Source organism: Python bivittatus, unplaced genomic scaffold, assembly GCF_059951505.1.
Source record: "Python bivittatus isolate LINGU-HERP-01145 unplaced genomic scaffold, Pbiv_v1 ctg000790_np1212, whole genome shotgun sequence".
Lineage (NCBI taxonomy): Eukaryota > Metazoa > Chordata > Lepidosauria > Squamata > Pythonidae > Python > Python bivittatus.
This window is the reverse complement of record NW_028277110.1, coordinates 5,939,731-5,958,910: the sequence shown is the minus strand read 5'-3', so window position 1 is coordinate 5,958,910 and position 19,180 is coordinate 5,939,731. Positions and strand designations below refer to the sequence as shown.

At 44.7% G+C, this 19,180-nt stretch overlaps 1 protein-coding gene across 2 annotated transcripts in view; it reads right to left on the bottom strand.

Annotated features, from left to right (window-relative positions):
• The window catches only part of ATP7A (ATPase copper transporting alpha), a 38,225-nt gene extending 23,575 nt beyond the window's left edge, over nucleotides 1-14,650 (bottom strand). For both annotated transcript variants that reach the window (XR_015793586.1, XM_088129158.1), the window contains exons 1-4: nucleotides 14,558-14,650; nucleotides 5,275-5,415; nucleotides 2,557-3,046; nucleotides 449-1,192 (exon numbers count right to left, since the gene is read on the bottom strand). Coding sequence is in view for 1 of the 2 variants with exons in the window: in XM_088129158.1 (XP_087985284.1) it covers nucleotides 449-1,192; nucleotides 2,557-3,046; nucleotides 5,275-5,394 (1,354 nt within the window). In the remaining variant the exon portion in view is untranslated. The remainder of the gene's footprint in view (nucleotides 1-448; nucleotides 1,193-2,556; nucleotides 3,047-5,274; nucleotides 5,416-14,557) is intronic.
• Between the last annotated feature and the right edge of the window lie 4,530 nt (nucleotides 14,651-19,180).

Here is a 19,180-nt window from a genome sequence, read left to right as displayed (position 1 = left end):
TGCGGGGTCCTCTCCAGCAGCCCAGGATTACCCCTGCGAGTGGATTGTTACAGAAGAAGATGTGAAAACAACATATTCAAAGTGGGGCCCCTCCTGCAGAACCGAACTGAATAAATATTGCAGATGTATTTAGAATAGGCATATTGGTGACAAATCCTGCCTGGAATGACCCTGCCATCGGCTAACTCTGAGCTTCTGGGTGGACTGACTGGTCTGAAAAGCCAGAATGGGAGGAGGGGGCAGCCGTAGCCTCTTCACTTCCACACGCTTGCTCACAGCCCCTTCTGCCCGTGGCTCTGCTCTGAAGGCCCCAACTCACCTGCATGCACTGCAACCCCCTTAAACCGGCCCCGTTAAGGAGATCGCCCTACTATCCCGCACAATCCCTCACCCCCCCAAGAAACAACTGCACTTGTCAAGTCTACGCAAAACCCAAAGAGTAACTTACCAGCTACAGATGCATCAAAGCCCATGTCTTCAATTGAGTTTTTTAAGTCACCTGGAGAGGTCAGGGTGGGGTCATACTCTATAGTCCCATTATGGTCCCGCAGCGACACACATACTGACTTCACACCTGGTTTTTGTGAAATGAGCCCCTCAATTGACTGCACGCATGAATTGCATGTCATTCCTTCAATACGGATCACGGTCACAAGCATCAGGGGATGAGGCACGATGCTGTGAGCAGCTCTTGGAAAAGAAGGCTTCAGCAGAGACTTGGAGTTCTTAGTATGCTCGGCATTTTCACGCGCGTCCAAAAGGCAGACCTTGAAAGTCCCCGGGGAGACGGCTTCTATCGCTCTTCTGAGTGTACCAAGGCTGATGAGGCTGGGGTCATACTGGACAGTAGCCGACTTTTCCTGCAAAGACACTGTGATGCTGGTCACTGAAGGAAGTGCTGATATGCTACTCTGAATGTTGAAGACACACGAATTACAGTGCATGCCATCAACCCGGAAGGTGGTGGTCTTTGTGTTCAGCTTGTCTCCCAAACTTTCCTGCGGTGTCCTTTCTGAGCATTTGCTCTGGGTGTTCTTCAGCCGCTCTACATCGATAGCACCGAGTTGGAGCGGTTTAGACATTTTCTTTATGGATGCGATGAAACCCGCCGCTTCTATTTGCTTTTTTATTTCTTCTGATGTGATGATCTGAGGCTGATACGTGACTATAGCTTCCTGATTATCCAGGGAGACTAGAAGATCAATGGAAAAGGGTTTGCATGATTCTCTCTTGGTGTTCCATAAAATATTTATCCAAGAAAAGACATTCTGTAGGTTATTTCCCTCCCTAGGTTAATGGTCCAGTTAATGCCAAGAAATCAAGGGACTCAAAACCAAGCACAGCATGTTTCAACTTGAAAAGGCTGCTCTGATCTTGGAGTGAGTTGTTCCAAGTAGAGGTGTGCACACAACAGGAAAAAAAAATGCTTTATTTCAAACCCAGAATAAACCGTTGCGTTCCAAATCATTTTGGATCAGCCAGCTGAAACACAAACCCTCTAGGCCCTCCACATTCAGACAAGTGTGGCTAAGCTGGTGCAGCCTGTCCCTCTCTCCTGTCCTCCCCTCAGCAGCTCTCAGCATGGCACATCCCTCTGGCCAGCTAGCTGTTCGATTTTCCCAGCACTCTTCCGGCCCTCCCTCTGCCCCTCTCTCCCCATAGCCGTCGCTGATATCCGAGGGGCTTTTGCCACACACTCTCCCTTCCTAAGCCCCTTCTGCCCAGAACGTTCACTCCATGCCTGGAAAAAAGCAAAGCAGCCCTTTCATGCTGAACCTGGTTCAAAATGCCTGATGCAGTTCAGGCATAGACCACCCAAAACCAGCTGTTTAAGCCATGGAATAGTTTGCACGTTGATAGTTCCGAGGAGTCCAGAAGTAGCTGGAACAAAAACGATCCTGTTCCGAGTGTTCCGTGAGGCTTTAAAACAGGTTGCTTCCAGAATACTTGGACAGGCCATTTTGGGGTTAGAACATTCTGGGATGGAGTGTTTTTGCATGGCCTCACCAGGAAAGCATCCTCTCGCTCAGCTAGAAGAGTCTGATGGAACTGCTGTGACAGCGTGCAACCGAAATGAATCACATGGCAAAGAGGTGGAATTTAGCTTTCAGAGTGGGAGTGGCAGCATCTGGTGCAGTTACATCACACCATGGAGGCAGGATGAGTCTCTGATACAACTTTTTCCAGTTCTGGCAGAACCGCCATCCCCTCTGTTCTTGTTAGTCCCAGAGACTCACGAGATTGAGGGGAAAAAAATATTTCAAATCTGTACATTCGGTTAGGTTAGGTTCTCTTTCTTGGTTCTGTTGAGCACACAGAAGGCTGGGTGGTACCTTTTAGAAATATCAGAAGTACTTTTCTGAGCAATAGCTTTAAGACACATTTACACTAGGAACTGGAGAGTAGCAGGTGGATTTAGACCTTTCTCCATAAACAAAACCATCATTAGTATTTTGTACCTCTTGGGAGTTAATTGCCTATTTAGATTATACTGGAGAATTGATGAAAAAGGTTTAAAAAAAGAAAACCCCAAAAGTGCTATGCATTTTTAATTACCTTTAATTCGTGTGACTCCTTGCAGTTTGCCAATTTTTCCTTCAATGGTGCTCGTACAGGAATGGCAGGTCATCCCCTCTATTTTCATTCTTAGCACCACGTCATTTATTTGGCTTAAACTCACATCTTCACATGTTCCTTGATTTCTCTCCTGTGTTGCATTATCCAAACTTAATCCTGGTACTATTTGGTTAATCTGCTTGCTATTTAGAATGGAAGAAACAAAGGTTACAACTAGAGTTTTTTTGTCAGAAGAGATTTTCACATCCAGAATGCCTTTCATCTTTAGGAGGTCTGTACGAATCTGTTCACACGTTGCAATTGCCTGGGCGGGAATTGTAAGGAAAGTGGTGTCAGACGGAACGAACTGTGGGTTAGCGTCTTCGACAACAGCATCAAACCCCATGTCTTCAATGGCTTCCTGCAGTGACTCCGGGATTTGCTCTTTGGGGTTGTAAACAATGGTGGCATTCTTATCATCCAGGGAAACCTTGGAGAGAAAGAGAAAAGGCAGCTGAGCCAAGCGAGATTAAGATCTCCTTAAAGTAGCATTAACACATCAGGCAACTTTGGCTTATTATGGTGACACCCGGAATGGCAAATTCACTCACCTGAGAAGGAAGTGTAAGGCGGTACCTATGAAACCATAAATTAACTTGGATTTATCTGTAAGACAAGACGGCGAGCTACAGGGTGAACCACAATGAAAGCAGCCAGATGATTTCAGAACCTCTCACACAATAATACAGTATACATTTCTCACATGAACTTTCTACAGTGCCCTAAGTGTACCTTACAACCCATATACAGTAATGACAGCTAAAGATTAGCCTAATCTCCGACTGTTATGCCCAGAAAGTTAAATAGCTGGCTGATATGGAACATGCTGTTACATTTAATGCTGCGCTAACTTGTGGTGGGCGGTGTACAGGGCCACAGGTTGGGATAAACGGATTTGGTTGAAGGGTACCAACCCCCCTCCCCAATTTTTAAAAGTATTCTGTGGCATATAACTGGTGGGTATTTAACTAGGAAAATTAACCAGGAATGGGCACTGAATTCCACATACTTTGAAAAACAAGGAAAGCAAACTGCCGTATTATGTATATAAATCGGTTAGTATTTTAATAAAAAGGCATAACCACCCAAGAGATAAAGAACCAAACACTGTCAGGAGGAAACGGCAAGTTACAAATACAAACACAAAAAGGGAAAGGAGAAATAAATGGTGATCAACCTGCAGGAGAAACCAAAGCAGCTAACCTAAATAAATGAACACGCCTGACTTATTATTCTGGAATCTGGGGCGGCTCAGCGAAGGGACTTGGGTAGAAAACTCAAGATGGGTCTCCCACCAAGTCTCCAGAGGCAAAAGGGCCTGGGCCGGGAGGTAGATAATCAAGGCCCTGCGGAGCTTCCCTTGGTGGGCTCCTCCCAGAACAACCCTATTATCATCATGCTTTTGTTCTATCAATCCATACCAATGTGGATTATGGCAGCCTGAGTCCTAAGCAAAGAACAATGGTTCCCAACCTCTCGTCTGGAGACCACAAGTGTACCAGGAAGGTGCTGCAGGCAGTCCTTGGTCTGGACAGCAACATCAAAACGCTTTTAAAAGACTCTCGATCTCCTGCCCAATCTCAGAACATGTTGGCACTCTCACCCAAACTCTCACATGCTGCAGTTTTGGTGATCTCACAATATTGCAGCTATTGTTCAGAATTAACTGAATGTTATTTTATTTTATGTGCCATGGACACTATCAGGGAATCACACACGCCATGGCACACAGACTGAGGTCCCATGAGGAAAGGATGACAGGATGCAGCCTCTCCCAACCTAAGATTAGACTCCAAATCCTAGCACAGCAAAACATTTCATTTAGCACCCCAAGGTTCCTTTCACACGAGTGATTTTTCCATCCAAGCCTGAAGTATGCGCAGAACAGAGTGAAGGCAGATATACCCTTCCTTTGTTGCTTCAGCTTGTGGAGCAGTACAGAAAGCCTCTCCCGCTTCCTCGCCCGGGTGTAATGCCTGGCTGTGATTAAAGCACATTTGCTGTTCCTGAGAGCTTCTTCTAGGAGAACAAATGGCTGTACTCATCTTAGCCTCTTTACTTTAGTAAAATATGCATCACAGATAAGCAGGAACATGGACGCTGATCCTCTGGCAGCCAAGGCAAAAAAGTCACGACTCCACTGAGTCACAAAGGAAGATTACGAGTTACAAGCAGGAGAACTTCTTCTCTGAACTTTTAGCCCCCACAGTTTTGCTAACGTCAGAAACTTTCTCATGTGATGGGAACAAACGTCTAAAATCTGATTTGTTTTTCAGCAGGCTGCCAACCTCTGCTGCTTCAATTTCTAAAAGGGCAAATGGACATTACTGGAAAGCCCATTGAATTAACTGCAAATTTTCCATTTTCTGTAGGCAAAACACAACCTGGAAGCCCCTATGTGATCCAATTACACAAATGTAATCTCTTTAAATATGGTAGCTTCTTTCTTCTGTCCTTGGCTACAGTATCATGGATTGATTTACTGCCAATTACATGGAAGATAACCACATTCAGGCTCTCTGCACTGAGCACCGTCCTCCCCCATCCCCACCTTAAGAATACTGAACCCAAAAAGGAAACTAAGCTGCTTGCAAAGTGGTCCTTTACAATTGCATCCCAACTGGCCCCTGATCTGATAATAAAAGTCAAATTACTTACTTTAATGTCATGAACTCCATTTAGTTTCCCAATATGCTGCTCAATAGTCTGTACACAAGAATTGCACGTCATTCCCTCCACGTGAACAACAATTGATCTGGCCCCTGATGATGGATCCATTCTGTTTATACTTTTGCATTCCTGAAAATTAGAAAGGAAAAAACAGTGGCACAAATAAAACAAAAACACAAACCAGGTACCCCATTTATACTGAAATGACAGAAGGCCTACAAGAAAACCTCCAGGAAGAATGGATTCCAGATATGAGGTCAGACATCGACTCTTTGCCTAACTTGATTCACGGGGTTATCGGAGAACGAAAGAAAAGGGGGTACACGTTGCCTTGAGCTGCTTGGAGGAGAGAAAGGCAGAAGAGAAATGAAATGAATAAATAAATAAGCAAAACAAAGGGTGTGGCTAGGGGGTGTAGACTACACCATCTATTTCCAAAAGCAAGGTATTATAAATGCTAATGAGAAGCAATCTGGGTTGCTTAAAAGGAGCAGCAGGAATAGATGCAAAGCTGACAAGTTTATTCCCATTGGTATGTGGAAAACCCTTAGAAGACTAACCCAAATAACAAATGTGGAATATGCAATTACTCTGTATGACTAAGCCCTTGTTTACATTAATTCCCAAAGTGACAGTACTAGATCATCCAGAATGGGTAAAGACTTTTATCCACCTTTCGCTCAGTACAACTTCCCTGTAGACTGCAGAACTGGAGGTAGACCCACTCCAAGCCTATCAATCAACCAAAGAATGAAGGATGCTAGATAGCGTGTGCTTGAGGTGCACGCTGGTCTGTGCGTGTTTGAGTACAATTCACTGCAAGCTACCTTAGGAATCAACACACTGGAAGACACAATCCAGACTGCACAAAATCAGATCCATTACCAAATGTGGATGTGGTGTTAAGGCATGCTTTCAATACCTCTCCATTAGAAAGCACACAAAGAGACCCCACTTTTACTCTTGCTATCACAAAAAGTAGGCAGAGCATCAAGAGCTGTTCTCTCCAGACCCCCAAATATAGGCCTGGTCCAGTAAATGAAAGACTGAATATTACCTTGATATGTAACAGTACAGAGTACATTATAAAATTATTATAGTCAATTTTCCTACTAATCCATTTATTTATTTATTTATTTATTTATTTATTTATTTATACATCACATTTATATAGCCACCCAACTCACAAAGCAACTCTGGGCAGCGTACAACAATTAAAATAAAATAACATGTGAATGAAAACAAGCATTATAAAAAGATAAAAAGTTATTATTAGAATAAAAACATCACATTTTAAAAAAAAGATTTAAATTTTTTTTAAAATATACAAACCCCACGGAGAGAGCAGAATATCAATTACAGTGGAGCCATTTAAGAATGTCTCCGGCTCTCAAAGACCCCCAGGCCTGATGAAACAACCAGCTCTATACTTGGTTTTTAAAATTAGTTTGAGTATTAGTGCTATACCCCAAACTTTCTCACATGGTTCAGAAGAAAACAGAAATGATGGCAGAAAAAAAGTTATTCCTATTATGAATTAGCCATCTCAAGGAACACAAATAATTATTTGTGACTTTCAGGATTAACTTTTGTCAATTAACCACAAATACCTCTAGGACAAAGTTTCTTAAGAGTTTCCCCTTCACCTGCTGTTTATAGTTTGCTGATAATGAAAACCTCTGTTGTCGCATAACAATGACACTAAAGTTCTTAAACACATTTTAAAAGCAATTACAGATTTAGAATTTTAGGTGGCAATTAAGTAGCAGGTGCAAATGAAGCTTTTAACAAAGAACAGTTTTCATGTAAATAAACCTAATTGGGAAAAAAAGTCAAGCTAAAATGCATCAGGGCTGGGTTTTGTTTGGGTATGTTATATTCAAAACAAGGAGAGTCAGCTGTAGGGTTGGACTGGCACTGATCAGATCCCCCTTTGGGTCAGTTACTTTCTCTCAGCCCAGCCAACACCCCAGGATTGTTGTTATGACTATGGTAATTGGGACCGGAATTTCTGTCACTAAGCATCGCAATCAAAAAGTGCGATGTCACGTGACTGCACTGCTTAGCAAAGGCAGTTCCAGCAGTCCCTGTTGCTGTTGTTAAGCGAGAACTGCACGGGTCATTAGGTGAGGACCTCACATGATTTCAACTTCCACATTGACACTGTTTGTCAATGGCATAGAAAGTTGTAAATCATGATCATGTGACTGTGGGACACTGTGACAGTTGGAAATCGGGGCTGGTTGCCAAGCATTCCGATTGCAATCATGTGACTGCAGGGGTGCTACGTCAGCCAGAACTTTGAGGACCAGTCGTAACTACTTGTTCAGTGTCATTGCAAGTTCAGTTGCTGAACAAGTGGTTGTTAAACGAGGACCACTTGTAAATAAACTGCTTTCATGAGATGATTATAACAAACATAATTTGGATAGGTCCTAATCTATCTGATGTGGGAAATGGAGGTTGCATGTTTTCTCCAACTGACAACGCAGTGCCAGATCTTCTTTCTTTGGCTCCATTCAAGAGAAACCTCTAGAGCAGTGTTTCTCAATCTTGGCAACTTTAAGACGTGTGGACTTCAATTCCCAAAATCCCCCATCCTGCTTGCCTTAAGATGTGTGGACTGCAACTCCCAGAATTCTCCAGACAGATTTCTGGGAGTTGAAGTCCATGCATCTTAAAGTTGCCAAGGTTGAGCAACACTGCTCTAGACAGAGCCGGGTTCCTTTTCAAAAAGTTTACACCTGGCTAGCTGATAACAAGAACAAAGGCAGGCTAGGGATAAAATTTTAAGAATTGGTTCAAGTATGTCCATGAATTGAGGAATGTTATGTACTATGTAATTATACATAATTCACTGGACTTAACTAGGGACCATGCACATATTTTCATGATGCTCTGGAGAAAAGAGATTACAACTTTCATAACAGAGCCAAACCCTAACCAAGCCCTTATTTAATGAACTACTTCCTTCTCAAAAAAAAAAAAAAAAAGTGTGCAGCACCGGTGAGTGCTTTAAATCACATGGGGAGTAAATCAGAATTTCTTCAATTCAGACCTGCACAAATGATGCCCCATGGAAGACCTCATGCTTTACTTCCTGTTTTGCTATCAGCCTGGAATCACGTTCAACTTAGTGGATAACAAGTTGTGTAGACCTCATGTAGATAACCAAGGGGCTAAACATCATACTGCAATTATCCAGACATCACAAAAATCAAAAATTATCCCAGTTTCACCCCACCTCCAAAAATTGCAATCTTTTAAAAATAATTTTACTGTAAAAATATATTTGATTTTTGGGATGTCACAAGTGCCGCATTGTCAACTTCCTAACTGAATGGCCATTTCAGAAATCTGCACCTCCAGCACTCAGTTATGGGCCAAACTTCTACACTCTCTGGGCATATAATATTTTCAGGTTCCAAGAAATATATCAAGAATACTTGTGAGTTTATAAATTCCTGAGTCTGTGCTGTTACTGATACTGACAGTAATAATTAGATTGATAAGAAAGAACTGATTCTTATCAGATTTTAGTCATTAGTGATAATCTAGATGAAATAACTTTAAATTAAGCATAACCTAAGAGAATCTTTTCTGATAAGCACCTGTTTTACATAGGGAAAAACTGTGATTAAATCCTGAAACCGGATTGTCAGGATTTCATGGACATTTTTGACTTAAATGGACAAAACATCTGATTTTCTACATTCCAGCATCTTTTTTCTACCAGAACAGACAAAATATGCCTGCAGAAAACCTACAAGTAGGACACTGAGCCATTTAATGTAGTTACGAACTGATTGTATTACTGAAAGTCTTTGGGCAAATTCATATTACACATTGATTTATTTATTGGATTTAAAGACTGCCCAATTCCCACCCAGTTCTGGGCAGTTTACATTTAAAAGTTAGAAACAATAAGAAGAAGAGGAAAACAAACATGTTCATCCAGAAGAAACAAATCCAGCATGCCAGACAAAGAAAACCAACAGAGATTCAACCACCTTAATCCCAGGCCTGGGAACCAAGCCAGGTTTCATGACTTCGACATCACACAGGAGCTGTACAGATCTCTGGGGGGATGCTATAGCAAGGGGCGAGTGTTGCAATAGAGAAGGCACACTTCTTAGGTCCCAAAAGATGACATCACTTGAAGGAAGGGACCTGTCCAATTCTTCTGGGCAGGCAGAAACCATGGGAGATACACAGTCTCTCAAATAACCAGGCCCCTGTACCATGAAGGGTTTCAAACATGATACCAGCACCTTGAATTGCACCTGGAAGCCAACTGGTAACCAGAGCAGCTCACAGAGCAGTGGTGACACATAAGGGTATCAACGCCCACGCCACTGCCTTCTGGACCAGCTGCAGCATGAGTGGTCTTCAAAGGCAGCCCCATGTACAGCACACTACAGTAGTCCATTTGTGGGGTGACTAGGGCATGAGTAATTGCCTGAAGGGTGTCCCAATCTAGGAATGGGCACAACTAGTGTTGTGCAAAAGCCCTCCTGGCTACAGCTGCCACCTGCTCGTTGAGCAGGGGCTGTGAGTTTGTTACTGTTGCACAAACAGAACTGGGCCACAATAGTTTCAGGCAAGTGGTATGGTGAATAATATCTTAACACAGAGGATGAGCTTTCAGAGTTTCACAAGTCTAACAGAAATAACATTTACAACTTTTATTTTCTCTACAATTCATGTCAAGTCAGCGATGAGCCATACTGATGATGAACACTTCAGGACACCTGTTAATATAAAGTTCTATGTTACCACCCCCACTGCATTTGTGGCTGTAGCAAGAAAGATGCGCAGGTGGAAGGAAGGAGGACAGAGCCTTACAGAAACAGGTCTGAGCAGATCGCGACTTTCTCAGCTACACTATGCAAGATTTTGGATGAAAAGGAGGTGGGAATCCCAGGGAAAAAATGGCTGTTTCTTAACAAAGGGAGCCGGCGGTTCTTCTGCCATGGGCACCTGCAAGGAAAGCAGAGGGGACAGAGCCCCTCACCAGACATTTGTCCCTACCAATAAGGAGGAGGAGAAGAAATATTAACTCAAGTGAAAGATCCATAATGCCCATCTTTCCAACATTCCTTAAGGGCTTCCCAAAATTAGTACATCAAAATCATACCACACTTGCTACCCAGGTATACCACCGTATTCATGAAAACTCAAGTACATACAGGAAAACAAGATCCATAAAAAATAAAACAAGTGAGAGGCTTATCTGCTTACTAGCCATCAGTGTGGTGGAAACCCTAACTCCCAGTCTTGGATTAGAAAACCATGGAAAACCTCGGGTTGGGGGGATTAGTGGTTTGATTTAGGAGGTAATTAATGCTGCCTTAGCTGATGGCAGGAGACCCTCTTTTGATGAAGGCATCTCTTGAAATGTGGCTTGGGGGTCCTCCCAGATTAACAGCTCCTTTTAGAACAGCAGGTGACCAGAGGAGCCTTGGCCCAGTTTAGGACAGTTATTTTATTTATTGATCTATGAAATGTGTATGTCACCACAACTGCAAGACTCTCAGCAGCTAGCAAGGTATAAAAATAGAATAAAGATAAAAAGACAAAATACAACCCAGGTGCCAGGTGTGGCCCCACCTGCACCGAGAAGCCCCAAGGACAGTGACTGATTCACATCCTCATTCATCACCACATGCTCGGACGCCTGGAACACACTCCCCCTGAAGCTGCAGTTGGTACAAAATGCAGCAGCCACGGTGAAAGCTGCTGCTGCAATGTTTTGCCCATTCTGTGGTCAGAGCACTTGCTACCAACAGGTTTCCGAGTCAGGTTCAAGGCGCTGGGTTTAACCTATAAAGCCCTGCCAGAGCTTGGCTCCAGGAGACCAACTCTTCCATGGGGAATCTACCCAGCTTGCTTACAGTCCTACTCCTACAAAAACCAAGTTGACGCCCTTCTCCACGTTGGCCTGGCACGCCATGGAATGCCTGCGCTCTCTTTTCTGATCTTCTGCAAGGCTGTGAAAACAGGCCTTTGAAGGTTGTTTTTAATGAGGATTTCATGGTGATGGGGCTGCTCTTTTTCTTGGGGTTGCTGAAGTCTCAATTTTTTGTTGCTGCCTTGGTTGCTATTACTTCTATTTATGGCTTTTTAATCCTATTATTCAAAATGTATGTAAATGTGTTTGTTTACATACATTTATGTATTGCCCAGAATCTAGGGAGCTGGACAATACACAAATGTATGTAAATAAATAAATGCAGTTAGTGACAGAACTATATATACAGGGATTTTCTCTTAAACATAAACCACCCATAACAAGTGTAAAGGAGTAAAATAATGCCAACATCAATTAGATTTACAGCTTGTTTTGTTATGAATAAATTGAATTCAAAGCTGAAAGGATATATGTATATGAAACATGAGTGTAAGGCTGAAATACGCTATCTCCTTGCAATACTGCACACATAAAAAGTGCATAAAACATTAAAAAGCAGCAACTTTCAAGGACTTTGAATTCCAAGTAAGTGCATTTGTGTTTCAATTTTTTGCTAAGGTTTTGTAAAAATGCATGGTATTACATTAAAATCCTATTGCTTGTTTGTGATTCACACAAGAAATACCCTACAAACAACAGGTGCACATAGAAAAACACAGGTAAGTCTCATTTCTAGTGAGACAAACATTTGAGTGCCTTTCCCCATAAATGTAAAGAAAACCAGGTATTTAGCCTAATTTCCAACTGTACCACACTATTTGCAGCTTTTATAGTTCACCTTATAACTTAAGACAATTCACAACAGGAAGTAGACTTTAAAAATTTAATAAAACAAAACCATAAATGCCTAATAAACCAAATCATGGACAGTAAAACCACTGTTAAGCTACAAGAGATCTAAAAGGCTGGATTTTTTTTATATAAAAAAATTATTCGTCTGGCAGGGAAAGGATAATAAGCAACCTCCCCCACAGAGGACATTCCACAGTGCTGTGAGGCCAGCGCTGGCCCTGCCACCAGCAGGGCCATTTGGCCATTTCAGGCCTCCAGAAATCCCAGCACCCGTGAGATTCCCAGCCCCAGTGAAACATCAGGCATCGTACTCTTGTCACCCAGAGCCAGGCAGCAGACTCCCAGTCAGAACTGATTTAATTGACATCCCCAGTTTGATTCAAAGGTGGCATCGTACGTAACAGACTGGAGTACATGTCCAAGAGTCTAAGAGGGCGGAACCAAAGGAAAAATCTCCATCCATCAAGCAGAGCTATTGGGGAGATACCCAAGAGGGTCACAGATGCTCTGGGCCACACAGACTATTCTTCCTTGCTTCCAGAGTATAAATTCAACTAGAGCCTCCTTGACAATTCTTCCTCCTCCTGCATAAAAATTTTCAACTTCTTTGAGGATGGACACGGTTAAGCAGCTTACAGTGCTTAACATGTCAAGCTTGGCTTCTCAGCAAAAACACAAAAAGGAAAATGAATGAGTTCCAGTAACACCAAGAAATTAGAATAAAATGAGGCAGTGGCTCAGAACATAGAGCAGGTTAAAAGATTTCTCAAATTAAAAGTCTAAAAAAAACCCAAGAGCAGCTGAGCTATAGCCTTAGTTACCATGGCAGGACTACATTTCGTTCATGCTCATATACTGGCACCGTGTTTAAACAAAAAGAACAAGGCACGCACCACCTGTTTTGCTGGAGACTAAATAATGAGTAAGTTTGCTTAACTATGTTATGACACAAAAAGCTGTTCCTCTCATTAACTTCAACAAGCTTTGGCACCCTGTTTTTGCAGAACAGGATTCAGTCTTGAATATGATGCAATATTTCATCCAAAAAGAAGTAAAAGGTGCCTTCAAAGTTTCCCACATGTGAGCATAAAGGAGGAAGGAATAAGCAGCCGTTTGTTCAGTCTTCCACTGCACGTAAATGCAGACTGGCTTCCTAAATTAAATGCATGGTTTTAAACTTGTTTAATACTTCATTTAATTCAAAGCACTTTTCTACCTATTGCCACATCCAGCGTAGACTGAAAAAAAGAAACGTGGAAGGAAGGAAGGAAGGAAGGAAGGAAGGAAGGAAGGAAGGAAGCAAGCAAGCAAGCAAGCAAGCAAGCAAGCAAGCAAGCAAGCAAGCAAGCAAGCAAGCAAGCAAGCAAGCAACATTTCAACCAAACCGAAGAAGAGTATCTTTTAGGGAATGGAAGGAAGGTACCAATAGAGGTGAATATGTGTAGCTCAGGGTTGAACTGTGGAGTCCTTGGGGTTCTCTGAGCTTGGTTCTTTTCTTGCAAACATCTGAAGATGTTACCTAGCCGGGTAATGAAACGTTTGCAAGGAGAGAACCAAGCTCAGAGAGCCCCAAGGACTCCACGGAAGGAAGGTAAAAGGTTGCAGCGATGGGAAGAACAGGACGCGGTCTGCAAAAGGATCTCAAGCACAAAGGGCAGGATTAGAAAAGCAGCTTCAGGCAAGTCCAAAGGTATTCTGTTTCTCCCCTTTGAAACAGGAGGCTTCTTATCTCAGACTACTTCGAAAACACCCTCCAGTTCCGACAAACCATTTGCCACCTGGAGTGAGCCCCCCTCCTCCGCCAGGATCCTCGAGCCACGAACCCCGCGCGGGCGGGCGGGCGAGCGGGCGGCCGGCCTGCGGATGCTGCGCCCTCAGACGCGGGACCCTCTTCCCCGGAGGAAGGAGGGACGCTCGGGCGCCGGCGGCCGCCTCCTCCCTCCCAGGGACCCCGCCAGGGCCACTCCGGCGGTTCCCGGCCCCCGCCGCTTCCAGACGCGTGGGCTGCGGCCCCCGGAGCCCTGGCCAGCACGGGGCGCTCCGGGCGCTGCAGCCCACCCGCCTGCAAAGGAGCTGGCCGGGACTCCGGGGGCCGCAGCCCACCCGGCTGGAGGCGGCGGGGGCCGAGAAGCCCGGGCTGCGCGTCAGCGGAGGGGGCGACCCCGCCAGCGGCGCGCTTCCCCGCCGGGCGCCCGGGGAGGCGGCCTCGGACCCCAAAGCAGGCCGGGCCCGCCAGGCCCCGGACGCCCGCCGGCCCCTCGCAAGTGGCTCGTCCCCGAGCGGGGGGCGGCTTCGGGACCAGCCCGAGGGGCTCCTCCGCCAGCCTAAGCCCCCGCAAGAGCAGACCGGGCTCTCGCCGCCACGGGGGACCCCTCAGCCCCGCCCGGCCAAGGAAGGCCGCCCGAAGCCGGGGGGAGCTCGGGGGTCTCTGCCCGCGATGCCGGCACGGGATCGCCCGCCCGCTCCAGCCAGGAGGGGGCCTCGAAGCGCGCCCGACCGCAGCGGTACCTCAGCCGCGGCCCAGCCGCCTCGCCCTGCTCGTGCCGCCGCCGGAGCCGGACCTTTCCCTCCCTCCGTCCCGAGCGCCTCCGCCGGCTCGACCACGCCCCCTCCGCGGCCAGGCCCCGCCTCGCGACGGTTGCTACGCACGACGCGCCGCCCCGGGGAAGCGGAAGGAGCGGCGTCACGCGGACGGGAAGGGAGTCAGGTGACGGGGCCGCCAGGGTCACGTGACGTGGGAAGAAGGGAGGCGGGCGGGCTGCTTCGTGGTCTCCCGCGCTTTGGGGCCCGGGCAGGCGGAGCGGGAGTGTCGCCCTCAGGCACCCCCCCATCTTCTTCTTCTTCTTCTTCTTCTTCTTCTTCTTCTTCTTCTTCTTCTTCTTCTTCTTCTTCTTCTTCTTCTTCATCATCATCATCATGGCGTTGGGCTGGGCTCACGCGACACACCAAGTCGCGACCCAGGCTCTGGGCTCAGAGAAGCCCCTCCATCTCGACCCCTCGCTGTGAAGATGCCCAGAGTCGCTGGAAGTCGGGCGAGATGTACATCTTCTTCTTCTTCTTCTTCTTCTTCTTCTTCTTCTTCTTCTTCTTCTTCTTCTTCTTCTTCTTCTTCATCATCTAATTAGAATGACTGGGGCAAAAGAAAGCAAAGATAGGACCAATAGGAATAGGCGCCTTGGGTGCCATCCGAAAACATCTGGAGCATCCCTTGAAGACCATCAGCATTGACAAAAATCACCATCAGTCCAGTGCAAAAGGCAGCCTTACTTGGAACAGATTATATCCTACAACAATACCTTTAACACCATCAACAGCAACATCTGCCTAGCCCGGTCCTTGGGAAGGACTCGGTAGGTGGACAAAAATGCCAAATCCAGTCTAAACATCTGGCTGACTGTGCGACCAACCATAATACTGTAGAGCAGTGTGTCTCTGTTGCTTATAAAACTCAGGCACCCCAAGTGGTGTGGAGCTGAATAAGTATTCCCTGAATTTGGGAGAGAAAACCATCTTACCTTTGCAAAGGTGGCTTCTTAGCCTACCCGAAAATATGAACCACCCAGTAATTCAGGCAAAGCAAAAAGTGTTTATTAAGGGGAGGGGTCAAGTCTTTTTATAGGGTACAGAAACAAAGGATACATACATTTGGTATATGTGATAACGTCAAAACAAGTAAACGTTAAAAGACTAATGACACGTGAGAATTGAACAATAGAAAACACTGATTCCAGATAACATTCCACAAGTGGCAAATGTATGGGTTATGTCACTCCCTTTCCCAGCCGGGTTTGTATCTTTAAAGCTTGCAAGTGTATTCAAGGACAAGGGCTGTCTATTGTTTAGTTACTGAAAGGGCAAGTTCTCAAATATACCAAAAGAAATGGCCTTGGCCCGGAAGAAAAACATGCTTTTCTAAACTAGACTGCCATGTTAAAAAAAATGCTAATATCACCTTTTTAAAACGTTAATAATGAAGCCTAGAATTCCAGGTAACATCTCAAGCTTGGCAACTTGAAGTCCACCCATCTTAAAGGCTCCGAGACTCAGAAATGCTGCTTTGGAACACCTGAGAACGCAGAGCAAAAGAGGAGGAAATCCAACATGTCCGTCTCCTGCCCTGGGCCTGCTCAGGCCCCTGATGAACCCAGAGGCACCAAAAAAACAAAAAAAATCCCCACAATTGGGTTGGCATTTGGCATCAGGAAGCAACCTGGGCCCTCAGCAAGATTGCTTCCATCATAGTTTTCTGAGGAGCTCTGGGAGATGAAACAACAGGAGCCGAGGAAGACAAGAAGCGAATCTGACCAAACTTGGGAACGAGCTTGGGGTCAAGCCTGCGTGGTGGCGACAGATCATGGCTTCTGCTCCATTGCTCCCTCAGCAAGCTGCCAGCCAAGCCACCTTGCTGGGGGGTGACAAGTGCCCTTTTACAGAGGTAAGACTAGGGAGATCCTCTACCTGGCCGCTGTAATGGTGATGCGCAGCAATTTATTTATTCAATTTATATAGCCGCCCATCTCACATACATGATTCTGGGCTGTTCACAAAGTTAAAACACACACAAAAAAACAACAAAAATCTTACAGCAAAAACCATTAAAATTAAAACACATTAAAAACAATAAAAACGACTAAAAACATAATCTGAGAGAGTGCAATCCAATTTACTAACAATATAGCAGGTCCCCAGGTAAGATTGCAAAGCCAGGTCTTCAGGCCCAACTGATGCTCCAATTTGCTGATAAAATTGTTCAGATTCACCAAGGTCCTGACTCCATGTGGGCAGAGTTCATGGTGGTAATTGGGGCAGCATTTTTCACAAATTTTATTGAAAGGCATAACCTTTATCGTTAAAAGCTGAGACCTGTTTTGTTAGTCAGGAAAAGTGCTACCAGACTCCTGATTTTACGGAACAGAGTCATTCTTATCAAAGTGAGGAAAATACATTTTTGGGTGAAAAAAGTAAATTTCCAGAGGCTTCAAATGAATGGGAGTGCCTTAATAAAATTGAAACATAAAAGAATGTGCAGCACCCTTGAAGCTGGTGGGAACTAGGCTGGTTGTAAAGACTTTATCACAAACATCCCCATAGCCACCAAGGCTTGAAGGAGGATGTGTTCTCCCTGGCATTTGGCACCTTGAACTGATCTGTTTCTTCTCAGTAAACTTTCCTTGTAGGTAGTAGGTAACAGAGGGGCAGAAAGTAATTTGAGATCTATTACTTAGGTACGTATGCCTGCATCATCATATGAGCATGTATGCACACATCCTTTTCCTTTCCCCTTTTCTGAGATGTATAAATATCGGAGCATCTCTTTTGTCTGCAGGGGTGTCCCCTCCCATATGTACTGTTTAATAAACACTGCAGTGGAGCCTTGATTATTTTGCTTTTGGGTTGTGTTTGATTCCGTATCAGTCAAGCAAAGAGCTGCATGAAAGTCTCCTGCTTGGTCTGGAGTCACTGCTAATCAAAGAAAAATCGCCTTGTGGGGCTGCTTTTCAAGACCATTTGGAAACTGCAAATGGTCCAGAATGCTGGGCTGTGCAGGTACTGGACACTGTGACCACCTGACCCTAATTCTCCAAGCCCTCCACTGTTGCAGTAGGTATCAGGTATAATTCAAAGTGCTGGTTTTAACCTATAAGCTCTACATGATTTGACACATGGGTATTTTTGTGACTGCTTCATCCAACTGGATTTGATTTCTCCAAGTCCTCCCTCCCAAAAGAAATTTTCAGCAGTGCCCCATTTCTGGGAAATGGAGGCAGAGTGGGGGGCGGGGGAGGCTGATATATTGTTTCTTCACAATGGTCCTAGACCTCCCATAAAGGTGAAATTGGTTCCATTGTTAATAGCCTTCCTGAAAAATTCCTCATTCCTGAGGGCTTTGTGACATCATGAACATTGTTATGTGGTTTTAATTTTGCTTTAATTTGAATTTGAATTTACTATGAACATTTTATCACTGGTTTTTATAACTGTAGTGAACCAGCCAGAGTTGCAAAATGTGGCAGGACATAAAATAAACAAGCAGTATTGTTACAGGCACTCCCAGTTCGGCTTATGGTCACTTACTCACACACTCACAGCCTGTTGAGGCACCCAGATCTTGTCAGCCCCCCTTGCTTTCTACCTGGGTTTTCCAGAGAGGTGCGGCTAGAGTGGACAAGACACACAGCCCTGGTCAACAGCCAGGAAGTAATTAGGGACACACACAAATCACTTCCAACCGAACACTGAGGCACAACAGGTTCTTTGGAATACACGGAGACCCAGTGAATTTAAAGTAACTGCAAAACTCTACTGGCTGCAAGGTACATTTGCTCTTTCTCACACGCGCACGCACGCTCATCCGTACTTACCCATGTCCTTCCCAACTAGGCTGCAAAACACTAGCTAGAGGGACAGAAGCCGCCAAGTGTCTGCTTCATCTTTAGTTATGGCAGCTTCAGCCTAGTCTCACAGTATCCTGTCCCAGTTTTTGCAGCAATCATCCTTATGTGCATTTTCCTCATCCACAGCCTGCTTTCTTGCATGATTCCACCCAAGCATCCCTTTTTCATCCTTCCAAGTGGCCCAGTTCCATATACTTCTCAATTATTTTCACTCTGTTCCAAGCAGTTTCCGCATACAGGTGGGTCACAATTAGCGCTAGTTCAAATGGTGCAAAATTCAATTTAGTGTGATTTATAAATTGATACAGTACTAGGTCAGTTTGAGTCAAAATTCAGTTAGTGCAAGGCTAGCGCACAGGCGGTTGAGGCTAGGGCATGCACAGTTGAGGCTACTGCCCATGCAGTTGCCATTGGGGTTTTAGACACTAACCATCCTGTATGCAAAATGGAGAAAAGGAAGGCTCCATTCAAGGAAAGCTCAAAAAAGAAAAGGCCCATTTTGAAGAACTACAGCAGAAAACAGGAGATAGCAGATACACTTTGGATGTGGGTTTATCCTTTTACTGTTATACAGTATTTCATTAATAAACATATAAAATGTATGCTTAAAAATTTTAATTGGCTATTTCCATCAAGCTGGAACCAATTACCCTATTTTCCATAGAAATATCACTTTGAATAGTGCGAATTTGAATAATGTGACCATTTCATGGGCTTCATTAAGCGCGCTAATTGA